General features: G+C 41.8%; 1 protein-coding gene across 4 annotated transcripts; it reads right to left on the reverse strand.

The window, feature by feature from the left end:
* Window positions 1-344: 344 nt before the first annotated feature.
* LOC130691984 (nuclear hormone receptor FTZ-F1 beta-like) lies at window positions 345-17,072 on the reverse strand. Of its 4 annotated transcripts, none has more exons than XM_057515029.2 (10): window positions 16,651-17,072; window positions 6,745-7,389; window positions 4,950-5,063; window positions 4,109-4,867; window positions 3,496-3,999; window positions 3,044-3,370; window positions 2,326-2,960; window positions 1,962-2,214; window positions 1,705-1,859; window positions 345-1,558 (listed from the first exon to the last, which is right to left on the reverse strand). In XM_057515029.2, exons 2-10 carry the CDS (start codon window positions 7,016-7,018, stop codon window positions 1,472-1,474), a joined length of 3,108 nt encoding a protein of 1,035 aa, XP_057371012.1. In that variant the 5' UTR covers window positions 7,019-7,389; window positions 16,651-17,072; the 3' UTR covers window positions 345-1,471. The 4 variants fall into 4 exon arrangements, with proteins under 4 accessions (XP_057371012.1, XP_057371015.1, XP_057371013.1 ...); XM_057515032.2 differs by lacking the exon at window positions 16,651-17,072 and adding an exon at window positions 14,329-14,352; XM_057515030.2 differs by lacking the exon at window positions 16,651-17,072 and adding an exon at window positions 9,144-9,284.
* Window positions 17,073-18,830: the final 1,758 nt, after the last annotated feature.

An 18,830-nucleotide genomic window follows, 5' to 3' on the forward strand; every position in this document is an offset into this window, starting at 1 on the left:
AAAAAAAAAAAAAAAAATGGAAAACAGAGAGATTCTGTTCAGAAATTTAAAAATTTTCCAAAAATATTTAATTAAAAAAAAAATAATAATAAATAATAATCAAAAAAGATTTCTGGCTGACATCACTGGGTTGCGGATTTTCCAAACGGCTCATTTGTTTTCCCTCCCCCATTTCAATTTGTTCGAAACGATAGCAACAAAAAATCACCGGCTTTTCATTTAAGGAGTGGGATGGGAATCAGATGAATTAAAAAGCAGAACACCTGCCCAACAATCAGAAGAAAACGTTGCGACAATTTCCTTCGTCCCAATTCGCAGCGTAATACTTTGGATGTGACGGTTGGTTGACCACGTACATATATATTCTCTTTCTCTCTGTCTCTCTTTTTTTCGCTTGCTATGCCAAAACAAAAAAAAAAAAAATTATAAAATAGAAGACAGACAGACAGAGAGAGAGAGAGAGAGAGAAAAAGCTAGAGAGCACCTAGTTTACAAAAGGAATTTAAATAGCCTCATGGGTTTCTTCTTCTTCTTCTTTTTTTTTTTTTTTCAGCCATCAAATGCAGACGGCCAAAAAGAAAAAAAAAAAAAAGAGAGAATTAAATCAAATAAAAACTGGAGAGATAACAGACAATGTTTTTGGACAGATAAAGCTGGGGGGGGGGGGGGGGGGGGGGGGAACGGGGCAGATTGCACTCGCAAGTGGAACCAGAGAGGGAAATATAAAAAAAACAAAACAAAAACAACCTAAAACAAGTAAAAGGATGATATACCCTTCCCCCCAAAAAAGAGGGGAAGATGACAAATAATGGACCAAAAACGTTCACAAATAATTATAAAAAACCTTACTTCTAATTTTTCGATTGTGGGGTCCATTTCGATCCGTCACCGACGGAACAGGAAGAAGAGAAGGGAAGGAGGAATAATAAGGATAATCTCTGTTACTTTTTTTTTTTTGTGTGGCTTTTCCGGCGAAATTTTTTCTTTGTTTTCTTTTTGCACAATTTTCAATTTTTTTCTTTGTTTTGTTTTTTTGTTTTTTTTTTCTTTTTTTGCATAGACAACCAATTTTGGTTGAAATGGGTTTTCCTTCACTAGAGCACGCAGCACTACTTAACATATCATTACTTATTCTTTCACTGGGGATCGGTTCAATTCCGTGGAATGGGTTACTGGTTTCCAATTTCGCTTCATTTTCTTTTCTTCTTCACATTTTTTGTTCCAAAAACAAAAAGCTTTTTCTCTTTTTTTTTTTTTTTCTAATGGAAGGAATCGGTTGCGTGACGAAGAATCAAGTTGCAAAGCCAATGCGAATCCATTTCCGCGTGAAGCTTCCATCACAGTCAAAAATCGTGTACGAACGACACGCGAAAAAAAACAAAACAAATCCGAAATAATTTTTTTGTCCAAAAAAAAAAAATGGGGAAAAAAGATTTTTTCTCGTGATGATTCTTGTGCGTCTCAACAATCGCTAATGATCTCCGCGAAGGAGCTCCATCAACAGATTGAATCCTTGGCCGTCTCCTTCACGCTTGACGGTCAGCATGTCTTTGCCAACCTATCGATTCGTTTTCCATTCAATCAAACGAAATGTAAAAAATTGTTTTTTATAAAAAAAAAAAAAAAAAAAAACCCAAAACGTTAACAAATAATAATGATAATAATAAAGAAAACTGTTTTGATTTGATTTTAATTTGCCATTACCTGACAGGTGCGTTCCAGTTCGGGTATCCGGAGCAAAAGTTCTCCAAACTTAGACGGCACGTCTGGATAGTGCGAAAGCGTGTATTGCTGCAAGGCTTTGAGCACTGATTCCTGCGAGCTACGCACGCTTTCTGATTCCTTCAGTCCACTCGTGTCTATAGATGAAAAAATAAATAAAATACAATAGGCAAACAAAAGTATGAAACACGAGACGTGAAAATGGAATAATAACAACAACAACAACAAAAAACAATTACCGGAAGACAATAGGATGATGACTTTCATGGCCGCGTATTCGAACTGGTCGACGCGCAATCGGCGCAAATGATCCGTGAAGTGGATCATCCGTTCGATGCACGAACCCAGACCCAGGGTGCGGGCCTGTTCCAGCGTGATGGACTTGCCGTGCGAAATGCGAATCTCGCCCGGGGTGGCCATCGAGCGGAAGCAGCAGGCAAAGAGCAACAGCTCGCACCACGTGTTGATCAGCAGCGAAATCTGATCGTCAATCTGCAGACGAAAAAAACAAAACAAAAAAAAAAACAAAAAAAAAACAAAAAAAAAAAACAATTCGTTTAAAGAAGTTCTCAAAATTGCCAACAGATGGAAACACATTCTGACCTGGATATTTTTAAACAACGGAAGACTCTTGCACCACTTGACGATCTTGTAGAGTCGGTGATCGGCGATGCTGCACAGACTGGAGACGGAATCGCCTTCGGCGGCGGTGCCGCCATTGTTGTGACTGCTGCCGCCATCGGCTCCCGCTTTATTCGACGTCGCTCTGCTCGACGACGATGGCGCAGAGGAGCTGTTGTTCGTTCCCGCCGCAGCGGCCGTGCTGCTGCGATGCTGTTGAGCACTGCCGTCCGATTCGTTGCAATGCCACAAGTGTTCCACGTTCATGATCTCGAGCAAGAGCTGCGGCACGGCCGCCGACGTGTTGCTCGGATGGTGCGGATGTTGATGATGGAGCAGATGGGGATTGTGGTGGCCGTGGTGGTTGTGATGATGATGGCCGCCACCTGGCGTGGCAGACGGAGGCGACGAGCTCCACTCGGACGAATCCATCGACCTCGAACTGCTGCTGTCTCCGTTGGGCGTCAACAACACTTTGCCGCCGCCGTTCGATGAAGATCCGCCCATCGACGAATCACCGCCAACAACGCCCGACGGCGTTCCCGACGATCCGCTGGGAACGGCGTAAGTACACTGGTAAGTGCTCCGTCCGCCTCGAGTGCGATCCTCGCGGATGGCTACAATTTTTTTTATTTCATAAGAATTCAATTAAAATGTGATTCAACAGCCACAAAAGCGATAAGAAAAAACGGAAACAAACCTTCCAGTTTCATGCCGGTGTTGAGGCACTTTTCGAATCGACAGGCGGGACACTTTTTGCGGGTGGCGATAGTGACCGGGCAGGCGGCTCCCCTGAGGCACACGTAGTTCTTCTTGTTCTGGACGGTTCGTTTGAAAAAGCCCTTGCAGCTCTCGCAGGAAAAGATGCCGTAATGGAAGCCCGAGATCTTGTCGCCGCAGATGGGACAAGGGCTGTTGATCAGCTGCTGGCGAGAGATGCCAGCCTGGGCGGCCAGCGACGCCGTGTGCTGCGCTAAATCCGACGGATTCAAACTCTTCTCTTCACCCGAGCCTTCCCGGCTGTCATCTAATGAACAAATCGCACATGGGCCACATCCACAATTAATTAAAAAAAAAAAAAAAAAAAAAAAAAAAAAAACAAAAAAAAAACACAAACTGATTTAAATGAAAAGAGATGGCGCCAGAACGTACCGTTCGTATCCGTAGTAGACAATCCCGGAGGATGACCAGCCGCACCGGCCGGTTCGCTTTTGATCTCCAAGTCGCGGACGCCGGGAAGAGATCCGGCCGGAGTGGCACCGGGAAACGGGGCTGGAAGTCCGTGTCGGTAGAGGAGCGGCGACGGTGGGAATTCTCCGTTGCCGGCCAGTCCGCCACCCGATCTGCCGGGAAGGCCGTAGCCTGCGGCCGACAACATGGCCATGTGCCTCGGCTGGACAGGCGATTGAGCGGGCGACGGGCTGAGTGGCGAAGGCGCAGAGCTGTAGCTGTACTGCGATCCGCCGTACTGAGAATGGACAGAGTATTGCGACGCGTCCGAATTATTGCGCGACAAGGACGGGCTGGCCCGGTGCGAGTAAGGCGAGCTTAGGCCACTGCCGGAACGATGCCGCGACTGTCCTGGACTGGCCGTTGGTGAGTAGTAAGCCGAATGAATAGCTGAATCCGGCGATGGCGTCGGCGGATGTGGAAGACCTGATGTGAAATTGAACCATTTGTTTAGAAAAAAAAAAAAAAAAAAAAAAAAAAAAAAAAAACAGGTTAGCCGGATGACACGGAAAGGAGGGGCAGAGAGTTATCTTACCGGAAGCGGCTGCTAATGGCAATCGAATAGGATGGCGACTCGTCAGCGGGCTGGCCAACGGAGTGTGACCGGTGAAGGCTTCGCCGAAGGTCGGCCTCGGCACGGCTGATGGAGTGAATCCGGAATTGGAGGCCGTGGCCGTCGTCGTGTTGAAACTACTGGTCACTGCCGCCGGGGCGGCCGATGACGTCAACGGCGGACTGGGACGGACTCCGGCAACCGACTCCGCCTTGGGCCCACAGTCCGCATTCCAGGCCAGTTCCGTTTTGATCTCGGCCGGAGGCGGTGCGTGATGTTGATGTTGCGCGTGGTGATGATGAAAGGACAACGACGACGGCGGAGGCATGGCCTGATGTTGCGGATGCTGGCCCACGTTGCCATCGTGCCGCAGCGCTTCGTCTCCGGCGTTCGTGCACATCGGTTGCGGGCTGCCCGGCCCTGCCGATTGGATACCTTCCATTTCGTGCTCGTCCTCGTCCAGTTCCTCTTCGGCCTCTTCTTCGTGAATGGGCTCCGTCTTGAGCGTCGCCATGACGCTCTGAGCTGGAAGCGGAGGCGGCGGCTGCTGAGGTGGGCTCGGTCCGCCCGTTGGCTGCGATGTCGATTCCGCCGGGCAGGTGGAAGAAGCCGTGGCTAATTCCTGATCCATTTGGCTGACCTCTTGGTCCGACAGTTCGCCCTCCCACGACATGGGCCGTTCCCTATCCAGCGCTTCGGTCGAACCGACCCGCTTACTCCGCAGATCGATGCCAACTTGAGCTGGGCAATTGAAACATTTCAAAAATAAATGTTTTGCTATTTGAAAAAAAAAAAAAAAAAAAAAATGATGTAATTTGCATACCGGGCAAATCGAGGCTTCTGACTTCTTCATCTGCATCCGATTCCGCCTCGTGATGATGGTGAAAATGCTGTTGGGACGGCTCGTCCCCACCGCTCAATCCGTTCACCATTCCGCCTGTAATTTACAATCGATTTATTATTTTTTTTTTTTTTGTTGTTGTTGATCATTTGATATATGCAAATCATGGGGTTTTCAACTTCAAGTCTTTTCTCTTTCGACCGACCCAGATCTTTCGATTTCATTTTTGAAGGACGGAATTGTGGGGGGGAAGGGGAGATGGATGGAATCAGCTGCCGTCTTTTGTTGTGAGCAATGACGTGTGATGATGTGGTTGTTATTTTTGCCCGTATATTACACAAACAAAAAAAAAAAAAAAAAAAAACAAAAAAAAAGAACAACAGCCACCGCAGTGCTTGGGAGAAATGTGAAAACCAGTATGATGTGTACCTTGTCGTAATTACCCACCGGCACAAATAATTCCACCGCCAACATCCATTTCGGAAGGCAACCGGATAGTGAGAAATAAACATTACAAAGAAATTTCGTTTGTTTCTTTTTCGCCCATGGACATTTCTTTTTTTTTTCTTTTTTTTTTCTCTCTTGTTATTAGCCAAATAGAAAAAGAAAATAACCGAAGGGAAGACTTTCGCTCTTTCTCTCTCTCTCTCTGTCTTTGGAATTTCACCAAAAAAAAAACAAAAAAAAAGAGAAGAAATAAAGGGAGAGAGTGGTTAGTTGGTGGTAACGTGCGTTCAAAGACCTCGGCCATGGCCGCACCTTTATTTCCCAGCGAAAAAGAAAAAAAAAGAAAAAAAAAACCTGGACGGTTCAACAGTGGCGTCGAGAGAGAGAGTTGGCATCGATTGGGGTTGTGATACTCGACGTGAAACCCCCTCGTCCCTCCTCCCCATTGCAGATGATGGTGAATGTCCCCCCCCCCCCACCATTTCCCTGCGCCACAGACGCTATGTACAGTTAAGGACACGTAACAAGTCCTGTCTTGTCTGTTGATCATTTGGACATGGCCACTACTCTTGGCGAATGATGGGGGAGGAGAGAACGCGGGCGAGGGGGGGGGGGGCTGAGGTGGGTGACATGGAACGAACCTTTAAAGAGCCTACAAAAACGGAAAGAAGAAGAAAAAAGAGTTAAGGAGGAGGCAATGTCCTAGGGAGGAGCTTGGCCAAGGTGCACCGCTGCGTGAGCCACGGCGTGGCGTGAAGGCCAGTGCCTTCTTCATACCCCCCCCCCCTCCCCCTCCGCTCTTTTCTTCTCCCGTCCCATTTCTGTTTTCCCATTTGGCCGGAGAGTCGCATCTCCATCTACCGTCAGCGCGTGAGAGCGCGGGTCAATAGCCCAAGACTTTTCTCTTTTTTTTTTTTTTTTTTTCCTTTTTCTCTTTCGCTGTTTCTTACTTGCTCACCAGACTCTCTCTCTCTCTCTCTCTCTCTTTTTAAACTTTCGAAAAAAAAAAATAAGGCAATCAACACCACCTGCGCTCAGCTTTGGCGGCCATCCAAAAATAAAAAAAAAACTTTTTCTTTTTTATTTTTTTTATTTTTGCATTTCTGTTGCTTATTTCGCAGAAAGGGAAAAAAAAAATTATATTTGTACAGTTAACGACAGGGCCATTCTCCGCGATGGGGGAGGGGGGGGGGGGGGATTGCACACACGCCCCGCAAGTGCCGTTCTTCTACTCCTCTTATTTATTTATGTTTCGCATCCGTTTTTATAACGAACGTCTATAACAAACGATGCCGATTGGTAATGATCAAACCAAGATAGAAAAGCTAACCTTTGATAAGGTGAGGAGGCTGTTGCTGATGGTGATAGAGATGGTTATTTTGAGGATGATGATAGTGGTGGTGGTGGTGGTGGTGGTGATGATATTGGCTGTTATTCCTACTGTGGGTCACGAAAGGCGATTGGTCGTGATGCTGGATCGTGTCCGGCCCTGCCGGCCCGTTCGAATCTTGCAGCATCGCGCCCCATCCTTCGACGGCAGCAGGTGGAGGGGCAATGCCGGCGTCGCCGGATGATGATGACGACGACGACGGCCGGTCATTCATTCCCCACCGCACTTTGTGACGAGACGACACTTGCAGGTGCACACGCACGGCCAAACAAAAAACACGCAACGCGAACTGGAACCACTTATTGAAACGCCTAAGCTTTTTCCTCGTGTCGTTTTTTTGATAGTTTTTTCCTTCTTATTATCACCACCTGTTCCTTCTCCCGTATTTTTGCGATCAGTTTCTGTTTTTTGTTTTTTTGTTTTGTTTTGTTTTGTTTGTTTTTTTTTGGGGGGGGAGGTGTTGTTGTTAGCGTTTCAATTGCGTGAGGTGCGGCATGGTTCGATCCATCAGCGGCTCTGTTAGTTCCCGTTGTCCGGTCGGAGTCCAGCACTTCCGACACCCAATTCGCGTCACCATTCCATTACCTGCCACACACACACACACACACACAACAAAAACAAAAAAAAAATTCATATATATTCATTAAATCTCAATTCATTTTCACACGTCACTAATTCAATCGTCCATCATGTTAGAAGGGGAAAAACCAATAAAACAAAACAAAAAAAAAAAAAAAAATCCCGCCCCTCCTTCCACCCCGAACCCCACCTACTCGCGTTCTAGCACATGGCCAACAACAACAATACACACACACACAAAAAAAAAAAAAAAAAATGAAATAAAAAACAAAATCCGCACATGCAAAACAGACAACACGCACCGGTTCGTGTTTGGCTGTTGGACCCCCTCAGGTGAAACAAAACAAAAAAAAAAAAACAGCGAAACAACTAGACAAGTTCATCAAAAACGGACAAGTGGAGATCGGGTTTGGTAACATTTTTGTTTCACCAATTCCCCTCCCCCTCCTTGAAAAAAAAAAAAAAAAAAAAAGACGGGCAAAAAACTACACACACACACACACACACACACACACATATCCGTAGTGCGTGCGTGCATACGTGTGTGGTCCGAGCCGGCCCCGCCCTATCCCCTCCTTTTTCTTCTCCTTCTTTCGACTTTTGTGCCCGTCAGCCATTTTGGAAAGAATGTTTTTCTTTTTTTTTTTTTTTTTTTTCTTCTTCTTCTTTTTCTTCTTGTTGAAGAGAGACCGCGCTCTTGGCACAGGTGGCGGGATTAAAAAAAAAAAAAAAAAAAAAAAAAAAAAAAAAAAAAAAACCTATTCCGCTGAAACGAAACGACTTTAGAGGAAAGAAAAGAAAAAATCGGAATAAATACCCCCCCCCAAAATAATTAAAAATGTATCTTCCCTCCTCATCTTAGCTCTTAATTTAAAAAACGATTCTGGTGTGTGTGTGTGTGCGTCTCTCGTCTGACTGAAGATCGGGATGAAAGGTGAAGAACAACAGTCGCTGTAACGGCTAGACAAATTTCTACAAGATATCCAATCCAAAATCAGAAAACCCGTAAGAATGACTCATCGTTTGGAAAACGGGTCACAAACATTGTATGCGTCAAAATTTCGAAAAAAAAAAAAAAAGGCAAACCCCTTCGCTTCAAAAAAAAAAAAAAAAAAAAATCAAACGGGACTACATCTAGTTTTTCACCCGTCACTTCCAATTCACTCAGGTCCCCCCCACCCCAAAAAAAAAATTGTAGTGCCGTAACTAGTTAAGAAATGTGGTCGCGAAAATGACAGTCACATTATACTCCTCTCCATGCCAAAAAAACAAAACAAAATGACACAAAGAAAAAACAAAAAACCAACAGACGAGTTCAACGGTCCAGCCAGACATTCCGAATGAAAAAAAAAAAACTCACTTGACGCAAAGCACACGCAAGAACACGTTATTCTCATGTAACGCAAAACCCCCAAACGAAAAATTGCCATTTGAAATGAAAAAAAAAAAAAAAAAAAGATTTAAATCAAAATAAACATTCCCGCGGACTTTGGCGTAAAAGATTAAGCAACGTTAGTAAAGGCGGTCAAGGTGTGTGTCAATCATTTTTTTTTTTTTTTTACCTCTCTCTCTCTCGTCTCACACTTCAGAGAAAGAGAGAGGGGGGGGGACTGGCGCAACCAACTGACATACGCAACACACAGAGGGGGGAAGAAGTTAAGAAACGTCTTATAAAAAGAAAGAAGAAAAAAAAAAAAACGAGGGCTAAACAGAAATATACACATACACACATACACTCACACACACGCACACACACGCACCTGGTTGCACGGTGGACGACCAAGGACTGGCTGAGACTGAACTGGTGGTGCGGCATTCAGCCCCGGCCCATCAGCGAGTCGGAGGAATCAGAACGGCAGAGGAAAAAAAAAAAAAAAGAAAGGAGCGTAAGGGGGACCGTGATGAAACCTAAGAGACAATGAAGGAGAGGGGGAGAAGAAAACAAAAAAATGTTAGTCCCGAAGGCGAAACAACAAACGCCGTTTTCTTCTTCTATGTACCAACGACTAGCGCACAGTGCCAGCAGGTCCACTGAAAAACCTAAACACCATCCGCAGATGGGAACACAGGGTGGTGGGGTTGGGTGGAAACCTCGACCAGGTAAGAAGAAGAAAAAGACGAAAGAGAGAGAGAGAGAGAGAGAGAGAATGCCCTCGGGTGTCAAAAGTCTGGAGAGAAGTTGCGTGATTCTTATCCACTTCGTCTTCTTCTTTCTTTCCCGTTTCTTTTTCTTACCATGAGCGCCGTCGTTCCAAAGATCGGGCCGCCCTTTTTCCACGAAAGGAAATAGACGAAATAGAGAATACATTTTTTTTTTAAGTTAAAAATTAAAAACAAAATAGAAGAAGAAGAAGAAGAAAAAAAAACAAAATCTGTCGGCACCCTCCGGCTACGTCTCTCCTCCACACGCACGCGGGACACGAACCTTCGACCAAGCAACAATCTCTCTCTCTCTCTCTTCCCAACCTGCCCCTCTTACAACCAAACAGAAAAAAAAAAATCGAAATATGCAAATAAAAAATTGGCAACCGCATTATATTGTTGATCGTTCAATCAAAAAACAACCGTACACCCCCAACAAGAAGCGAGCGAAAACAAAAAATGCTCGAATTTGCATTTCATTTTTCTTCTTCTTCTTTTTTTTTTTAATTTCTCAAAATAAAAAATACGCTTTTTTTTTCATTCATTCATTCGCCCATTCATTCATCCGTTTTTCGTACCATCCTCCCTTGCAACGGAACCGAGAGCGCAATAAAAAAAAAAAAAGAAAAAGAAAAATGGAAAGACAAATCACAACTATAAACTAAACCGCATAGTTTGGCAAAGAACAAAAACTACGTGAATTGCTCGTATCGAGACTCACTTTGACTTTTGAAACAAAGGAGATAAAACATATCTTTTTTTTGTGTGTGTTCCAAACCACACGTAATCTCGCCGTCCGAAAAAGTCGTTAAAAAAACAAAAAAAAAAAAAAAACACAACAAAAAACAAGCGGACGAGGAATGATTCAACGTCAATGCTAGCGTTAAATTTTGTTTTTGTTTGCTCATTTCTCTCATTCATCACGTCGCGCAAGTCTAGTGGCGGTACTGCCCGCAAACATAAACAAGAGCAAAAAAAAAAAACAATGTTTAATATCGTGGACGTTCCATTTACATTTTGAACTATAAATAATCCAAGAACAACACACAAAAAAAAAAAAAAAAGAGAGAAGAATTTGAATAAAATCTGAAAGGTTAAACGGAAAGATGGCGGAACGGGAGACTCCCCCCCCCACACACACACACACACGAGGCGACAGGTAAACATTCTCTCGGGTTCGTTCAGTGCGCAAAGATTGCATCATCCGTTACAAGCAATTTCTTTTTTCTCCATCCCTTACTTGCCAAACTCGAAATAAATCACATTTATTGTTTCGTAAAACATTTCCATTAATTTTTATATTTGTCTTGGTGCGTGAATTTCCCGTTACTGTACGCCTGACGTTTTTCACGAGAGAAACACATTTCAATTTTATTTTTCCAACCAAAAAGAAAAATCCTTCACGGTGCAAAAATTTCCGAAGAAAACTCATTGTGTGTTTAAACCTTTTAATTTTCCACTTGCGTTTGTTTGTTCCTTTTTTTTTTTTTCTCTCTCTCTTTATTTTTACTGTCGCCTCATCAAGTCGTTGGACACAAGGTCGAATCACTCTTCTCACAGAAATCCCTCAAATCGACTTCAAGGTTGCAGAGTTACACACCAAATGGACTCGGACATGAAAGGACTAATGGACATTGGACCCAAACGCGGTGAACAAATGGAAAAAAAAAATAAATAAATAAATAATCCATTTTTCTTTTGTTTTCACGATGGGACGTTTTTTTTTTTTCTCTAAAAAAAAAAAAACAAAACAAAGAGGCCTACTGCTATGCTATTCATGCGGGAATCTAATCAGCCTAAAGGCATCTATATGACGGGCCGATATAAATTTCAACCCCCTCTTTAAAACCCGCCCCTGAAAGGCAAGGAAAAAAAAAAAACAAAAAAAACAAATGAAATCCCTTTCTTAAAAATAAAAAAAAAAAGAATCTTCTGATAAAAAAAAAAAAAAAAAAAAAAAGCAAATCAAAAATCGTGGGTTCGGCCGTCTGCCCGAAAACAAGTAAAACAAGGAAGAACAACAACAACGACGCGACACTAAAATGATGGGCATGGCAATCTTGGCGCCCTTTTACCAAAACTGTCCGCCGCTTTAAAAGTCCACTATACCTGGAGCTCCTTATTTAGTCAAAAAAAAAAAAAAGAAAGAAATAAAGAAAAAGACAACAATAACAACAAGAAGATGGAGAAGGGTTAGAAATCGCATCCCAGTGGTTGATATAGGGTCCGGTAACAAGAAAAAGAATCAAAAATGCATTTCGTCCGACTAGGAGGGGGGTATTTCTTTTTTTTTAATAAAAAAAAAAAAAGGACCAGCGGGAGATACTACAAGTAGACAGGTTGATGTATTAAACACAAAAAAAAAAAAAAAAAACTACAGGGAAAAGACGCCATTGTTGCGTGAATAGCCCTCCTACATAACTCGTTTTTTTTTTTGTTCATCAAAAATCCCGAAAGTTATTTCTCGATTTACTTCTGCAAAAATACAAGATCCTATTTTTTTTTTTTTTTTTTTGCTTGTCGCTTTGGGTACCATTCAAAAAAAAAAAGTGGACCCCATCAATGGCCTCGTTCACATTCGTGATGGCCATTTTTTTTTTTGTTCTTGTTGTTGTTCTGTCCCCGTTCCTCCATTCTTCTACTTGCTTCGTTCAACACCGCCATTCAATAAAGAGAAAAAAAAAAAAAAAAAAGCAGACGGTTTCGAGAATGGAAGAAAGAGAATAGAGAGAAACGCCCCATCGGTACGTGTGTTATTATGATTTCGCAGGTGGCCAAACGATGATGATGCCTGACCAGGTGTCCTGAGCTAGTTACGGTGTGTAGTTAAAGCCTTTGAGAAAAAGAAGGGGAAACAAAAAATTCCGACCGCGGGAGATAATCGACCTTGCATTCGTTGCTATTGTCTTGAGCCCAGCATGAAGGCGTCTGCCGATATCACAACACACTAATCGAGTCACGGCCAAATTAAAAAAATCAGCTGCATTCTTCGTCGCTTCAAACATCCCTCTCCACACACACACACACACACACACACACACAAAATGTATCGAAAACGAACAAGGGAGGCCAAAAAAAAAAAAAAAAAAAAAAGAAATACAACAAAGTTTTGCAAAGTGAGAAATGAGTCAGGCCGTGCGTCCGTCGATCACGACAGTCACCAACCGCCGGCGCCGTCTGTCCACAAAGACGAAACCTCGGACAAGGACGCGACGAGGACATGAACTGCCAGCAGGCAAGGCAGTAACGAAAATACAAAAAAAAAGGAAAGAAAAAGAACTGTTTGATTTGATTCGCTTTTCGTGAGAAATTGAAAGAAGAAAAATGCGCAACAATCACGCTGAACGACATTTCGTCAGCTAGCGGAAAAATGGCAGAAGGGAATGAATCCAAATGGCGACGGGCATATCGATCAGATCGTCCAATCATCTCAGGATCGCATCAGTTGATTTTCAAGTTTTGCGCATTTTACGCCTTCTTGGAACTCGTCCAGCCGTACACAGCTGGATGATGGCCATGATCAACACGATATGATAAGGTATTATTTATAATAACAATAATCATAACCCCTTCCTCTCCCCCCCCCCCACCACCACTTCTCTCCTTCACAAAAAAAAAAAATAAAATAGAAAAGTCTCTGGAACTATCATCATCACGTCATCATCCAATAACACCAATTAAAGCTATATTTGAAGAGAAAAAAAAAGATACAATTCATCGTATCCGGATGACATATTTAAAAGGGAAAAAAAAGAGAGAGAGAACTAACAACAACATTAAAAAAAAAAAAAAAAAAAGAAAAGAAAATTGTCTTTAAAAAGTTGAAACTTCGAAGCAAACAAAAAGGAAAAATTCTTACACACACACAGTGCTCCAGACAAAAAAAAAACCCCAAGGCCGATTCGACACAGCGTATCACATGGAGCTCGTTCATCCGACCTTGTGTTGTGACGCAACACGTATAACAACGCAACCGACAGTGCGTGTGGGGCCCTGGCCGAGCGCCATGTGGAAAAAAGAAAGAAAAAAAAAATCGGGTCTCTCATTCCGGACCACGGACGAAAAGGGGAAAAAAAAAAAAAAATTCGTCATTGGCCTGGTCCGCAATTAAAATAAAAAGGCCGTCAATCAATGTTGGAAAAAAAAAAAAAAAAGGATTCAATCGGTAATCAAACAATTCGAGAGATTGGTGCGTGTACACGTGACTCTCTTCGGGACGGCCATTGAGCTCTTGCACGAAGAGGAATGTGTGTGTGTGGCTCAACCGGACAAGACACAAAGAAGAGGAGCAGTCTGCTGGGAAGATGACAGATGCGAAAGATAAAAAAAAGGAAAGACAGAAACAAAAATGTTTGTTTCGATGTCTTTTCTATGTTTTCTCCTCCTCAATTCCCCCCCCCCCGTTCACGAGACAAGGGGGGGGGGAGAGAACGAAAGACCACCAAAGGTGAGCTTGTTGAAATCAAATGATTTCCTTCTCTCTCGTTTTTTTTTTTTTTTTTGCTTGCAGACACAGGTGTAGAAAGAGCGACGACTCTTCTCTCTTTCAGGTTTACGAAAGAAAAGAATCTCGCACGAACGGACGAGATTCCTGGCCCCACCGTTGATTAACAAGCCCACGCCAAAAAGGTAACAAACAAAAAACACACGCAATAAAAATTTTTTTTTTTTCTGTGTGTTTTGAGAAGAAGAAGAAGAAAAAAAAAACTAAAACAGATGGAATTGGGAAAGGAAAAAAATTAAATAAAATAAAATAAAATAAAATAAAATAAAATAAATGTGTGTGTGTGTGTGTGGGGTAACCTGGTTACCAAGGTGAAACCACTCTCCATTGGCTTGTTTGGCTAATCTCAGTATGTTGCTCTCCTCGAGTTTGATTCTTTTTATATCCACACGAAAGAAAGGAAAAATCAATGCATTCTCTTTTGCCTTTCTTACCATTCCCACTAAGCAATAATAAATAATAATCTTGAAGAAAAAGAAAAAAAAAAAAAAAAAAAGGATAACAATGACTGGAGGGCCCACACAGCTTTGGCGGAATAATAGTGGACCGGAGAAAAGAGAAGGCGGTGTTCAAGCTTCCCAAACATGTACGACTATAGTACTAGAATAGTAGCGGGTTTCCAACACTCGTACGGCGAAACTGAAGGTTTTCTTCTTTTTTGTTTTCTTTTTGTTTTCTCGAGAGTGATTATTAAAGAAAAACCCCGAGGGTTGCACACCTGTGCCGACGCCGCTAACAATCACCTTCATAAATCATATCTATAGTTATATAGCAAGTAACAATGGCAGTCGTTGAGTATGCACAAGTCCTCCATTTATTTTGTTTTGTTTTTTTTTTTCGTCCTATTTTGCATTATCACCCGAAATATTTTAGAATTCCATTCGCAATATTTATCAACTTGATAGAGGGTTTTTTTTTTCTTCGTTCGTCAGTGGGAGCGAAGGCCACATGTACCAATCACAATTTATCATTCATCCCGCTATTTTATTAATCTCAATGTTTTTCCCCAGGCCGATTAATAGCGTGTCATGCACTGCCATCTATCGAGCGAACGAGACAATCAACCATTTGTCATTTCTCTTACGTCAGCATGAAAAAGAAAATACTAATGAAATTGAAAATTGTTTTTCCCAAAAAACAAAAATTCGTTCAAAAGAAAATACAAACGTACGAAATAAAAATGAAACACACACACACAAAAAAAGAAATAGTTGGAAAAGTTTGTCGTCCTTCCAACAAAAACGTGGCTGTCTGATCGGCAGACGAAAACGAAGGATGCTCAAAAGAAAAACGACAAAAAAATTACGTAAAACAACGCCGATTTGATTGGATTACACACACACACAAGGTACACCCACTAACTGTTCATAGTTGGGAGATGGGGTGTTTGTTCGATAAGGTAGTATTCGACTAACAAACTATTTCATTCTTTCTCTACGTTTTTCTTTTCTTTTCTTTTTTTTCAAATCAAACAAGAAATGAAGACGCAAAATTCTTTCACCTTCTAGTGAGAGTGCGTGTGTTGTTATTTTCTCTTTCGTTTCTTTTTGTCGGGAGAGTCGGAATGGATTAGGAAAAGCACAAGGACGATGAAGGTCGTCGCCAAGGTCGCTTCCCGAATACACGGCCGTCGCTACCACCAGCCCACCCCACTAACTGCCCCCTTCTTCTCTTCCCTTTTTCACGCGTCTATCCTCTTTCTCTCTCTCTCTCTCTCTCTCTCTCTCTCGTTCGCCTCTGAGCACGGGCAAAACATGTGTGTGTGTAGAAAAAGGAAGGAGGTGGCAACGGTTGAACCCAAACCAGGAAGAACTTTTCTTTCTCACCTCACAAAAGAAAAGATTCACGCACAGCCTTGCCCGTCTGTTCTGTTTTGAGTGATTTCACGAACGGGAGATAACGGGCAAACCACATTCTGCTTTCTTTGCAAAAAAATAAATAAATAAATAAAATTTAAAAAAAGATAACTTGACAGAAAAAAGTTGATGTTTGATGACGTTTGACATTTCACCGACTGTTATTTTACTCTGTGTGGATTTCTATTTGGCTAAGAAAATGGGGGAGGGCAGAAGATTGTAAGTGGCTTCTTAACCTTGCCAAGGACGTCTGTGTGGCCCCTCCTGCTTTTTGGTTGATAGCTTGGTGACATTGTACGGCATGGCACACACCATTGAAAGCTCATCAACAGATAACAGGGGAGAATGGTGGACAGTGAACGGAAAAAAAAAACCTTCACCTTCTTCGTCATGTCCGAGCCCTTGTTGTTAATGGTCTCTGTCGTCATTAATAGCTGACGGCCACCCATGACACCAGGAAACGCGAGACGCTCGTTATGGAAAGTTAATTAACAACCATTCACTTCGGCTTTACTCTTTTCATTGCACAGAGTTTAAAAAAAAAAAAAAAAAAAAAAAAAAAAAACAAGAAATGCAGCCCCCGGTAAACGACACAACGAAATAAGCGAAAGAAAATCAAATGTTTGGCAAAACACACGGAAACAAAATTGCAAAATTCCATTGCAACAGAGTTTGCCTTGTTGTTTGCTCTTCTTTTTCTTTAAGGGGAAGCCAAACAAGAAAGAAAAGAAAAAGATTGACATGCAAAAAGGGTGGTAAACTCACCTGCGAAACAGTTCAATGGCGTCATCCAAAACTTCTTCCACTTTGTCGACTTATTTTCTAAGTGTCACGCCGAAAAAGTCAACTGTGGTCTTTGTGTCTGTTGAAGCGGTCAACGGGATTGACAAAGGACACACCGACGCTCATTGGCTTTTGTTTTGGTTGTTTGTTTTTTTCAACGTTCACACCGTGTAGACATTCTTCATTTCGATTTCAGTTTGAACTTGTTTGTCGTCTGATTGCTCCTTTTTCAACGTGTTCGTCAAATCGACAGACACAGCACAATAAACACCAAAACAATACACAATCATAAAAAGAAAAAGAAAACTACAGCAATCAGTAAAACAAACCACAGGCACACATCAAGCACACACCACCCCACTAAGCTTCTCTCTTGTGAGCTGTCTGCTGCTGTCTGCTGGAGCCAAGGCAAAGGTTTTTCGTTTCTCATTGCTGCTCCCTAAGGCTGTGCGGGCTATGCTTACCTGAAACGTTGCCAAGTCGCTTTTAAACAAAATTCGATAGCGCGCGCTCTTGCAACAAGGTGTAGCTTGGCTAGTTTTCCCTCCCGTTTTGAAAATCGATCCCTCCTGGCGTGTTCTCTTTCCACTCCCCTTCCAATTGAACGCTCCTGTAACACTGGAACATGTATCAAATAAAAACAAGACGACCAACGCCCTTTGTATGCTTGCATCTCGCTAAGTAACAAATGGCCGCGTGGTCTCCCCTAATGCCCTGCGCGAGCCTCTAGTTGTGACCGAGAGAAGTTCCAATACCTATGAAAAAAAGAATCCTTAGAAAGGATCATTTTTTTTTGCCCAGTAAGAATGACGTCATAGCTATACGATTACATTGGCATATCAGCTGAAAACGAAGACTATTACGCAATTAAGCGTGGGCTTCTTGTCTTTCTTACGACACACGCACAAGGTGGGAAATATGATAAAGAGTGGCAATTTTTAAAAAGAAATTCGAAAATCAACGCAAAAAAAAAAAAAAAAAATTATTCGTTTAAAACACAATGACTTCCTAGCGGCCAAATCGAATGCGAAAAATTGCTCAGCATTGTAGCATATAGTACTATTATTTTATGGGTAATGTGTTGTGTAGAGTTAGGCTGTGTATATAAGGCAAAAAAACAGAAAATGTATATAAAAAGATTGTTTCATCAGACCAGACACATTTTTTTTTGTGACAAAAAGCGCAAATCATATAATTTTTCCTTTTCACCTTGAACCCCCCAGATGAGAGAGAGAAAAAATTTACGAGAACAATGAGACACAGCTTGTTATTGGTTGTTGTTGTTGCAAAAAAAAAAAAAAATCAAATTCAAATCAAATGCTCGCAGACACAGAGAGAGATAGAGAGAGAAAGAGAATAGACACGACACATGATTGGCATCCATTAACAAATTTTTTAAAAATAAAAATGAAGGATGTAAAAAAGGCGAAACGTAATAGAGAGGGAGAATAGTCAAAAGAATTGGTCGTCTGCTCTGCGGCGGGCTCTACAAAATGTGTGTGGCAAAACAAAACAAATTTTTAAAATATATTTTGTGGCAGTGATTTTCTTTCTTTTCTTTTTTTTTCTCTCTTTTCTTTTGAAAGTGTTGTTGCGCTGTCGTCAGACCCCCCACGCCAAAAGTATAATATGAGAAACAGAGAGAAAAGAGAGAGGAAAAAAAAAAAAATGTTGAAATCTTTTTCGCTTAGGTTGTACACATCTACATATTCCATCAAAGTAATTTCTTTTTTTTTTTGTGTTTTTTTTGTTTGAAAATATTTTTTTTTTTGTCTTTTATTTTTAGGGGATGTGTGAGTGACATTATTTTGTTTCCACTAAAATAGCCCGACCTATCTATAAATGTGTCATTTGAAATCACTCGGTTTGTGTAATGTATGTGTTGATTTTTCTTTGATAGCGAAATAACAAAAAAAAAAAAAAATAAAAACAATAAAACAAGGTGTGGTCAATCCATGAAAATCTAAAAAAGAGACAAAGTCATTCAGAGAGAAAGTGAGGGAGAAAAAAAAAAAAAAAGAGAGAACGGTGGCACATCGAATCGTCAAGGAGAGAAATGCGAAAAAATTTAATGGAAAGAAGGTGTTGTTGTGTCCGTGTTGTAAAAAAAAAAAAAAAAAAAAAAAAAAAAAAAAAAAAGCTTTTCTCTTCGTTCATGTCGT

The sequence above is a fragment of the Daphnia carinata genome, chromosome 1 (assembly GCF_022539665.2).
Source record: "Daphnia carinata strain CSIRO-1 chromosome 1, CSIRO_AGI_Dcar_HiC_V3, whole genome shotgun sequence".
NCBI lineage: Eukaryota > Metazoa > Arthropoda > Branchiopoda > Diplostraca > Daphniidae > Daphnia > Daphnia carinata.

Excerpts from the sequence above, each read along its gene's own strand:
- LOC130691984 (XM_057515029.2), bottom strand. The coding sequence starts at position 7,018 with ATGAATGACCGGCCGTCGTCGTCGTCATCATCATCCGGCGACGCCGGC. Across the intron at positions 4,868-4,949 it reads CAGAAGCCTCGATTTGCCCG|CTCAAGTTGGCATCGATCTG; the intron begins GTATGCAAATTA and ends TCAATTGCCCAG. Across the intron at positions 2,961-3,043 it reads CACCGGCATGAAACTGGAAG|CCATCCGCGAGGATCGCACT; the intron begins GTTTGTTTCCGT and ends AAAAAATTGTAG.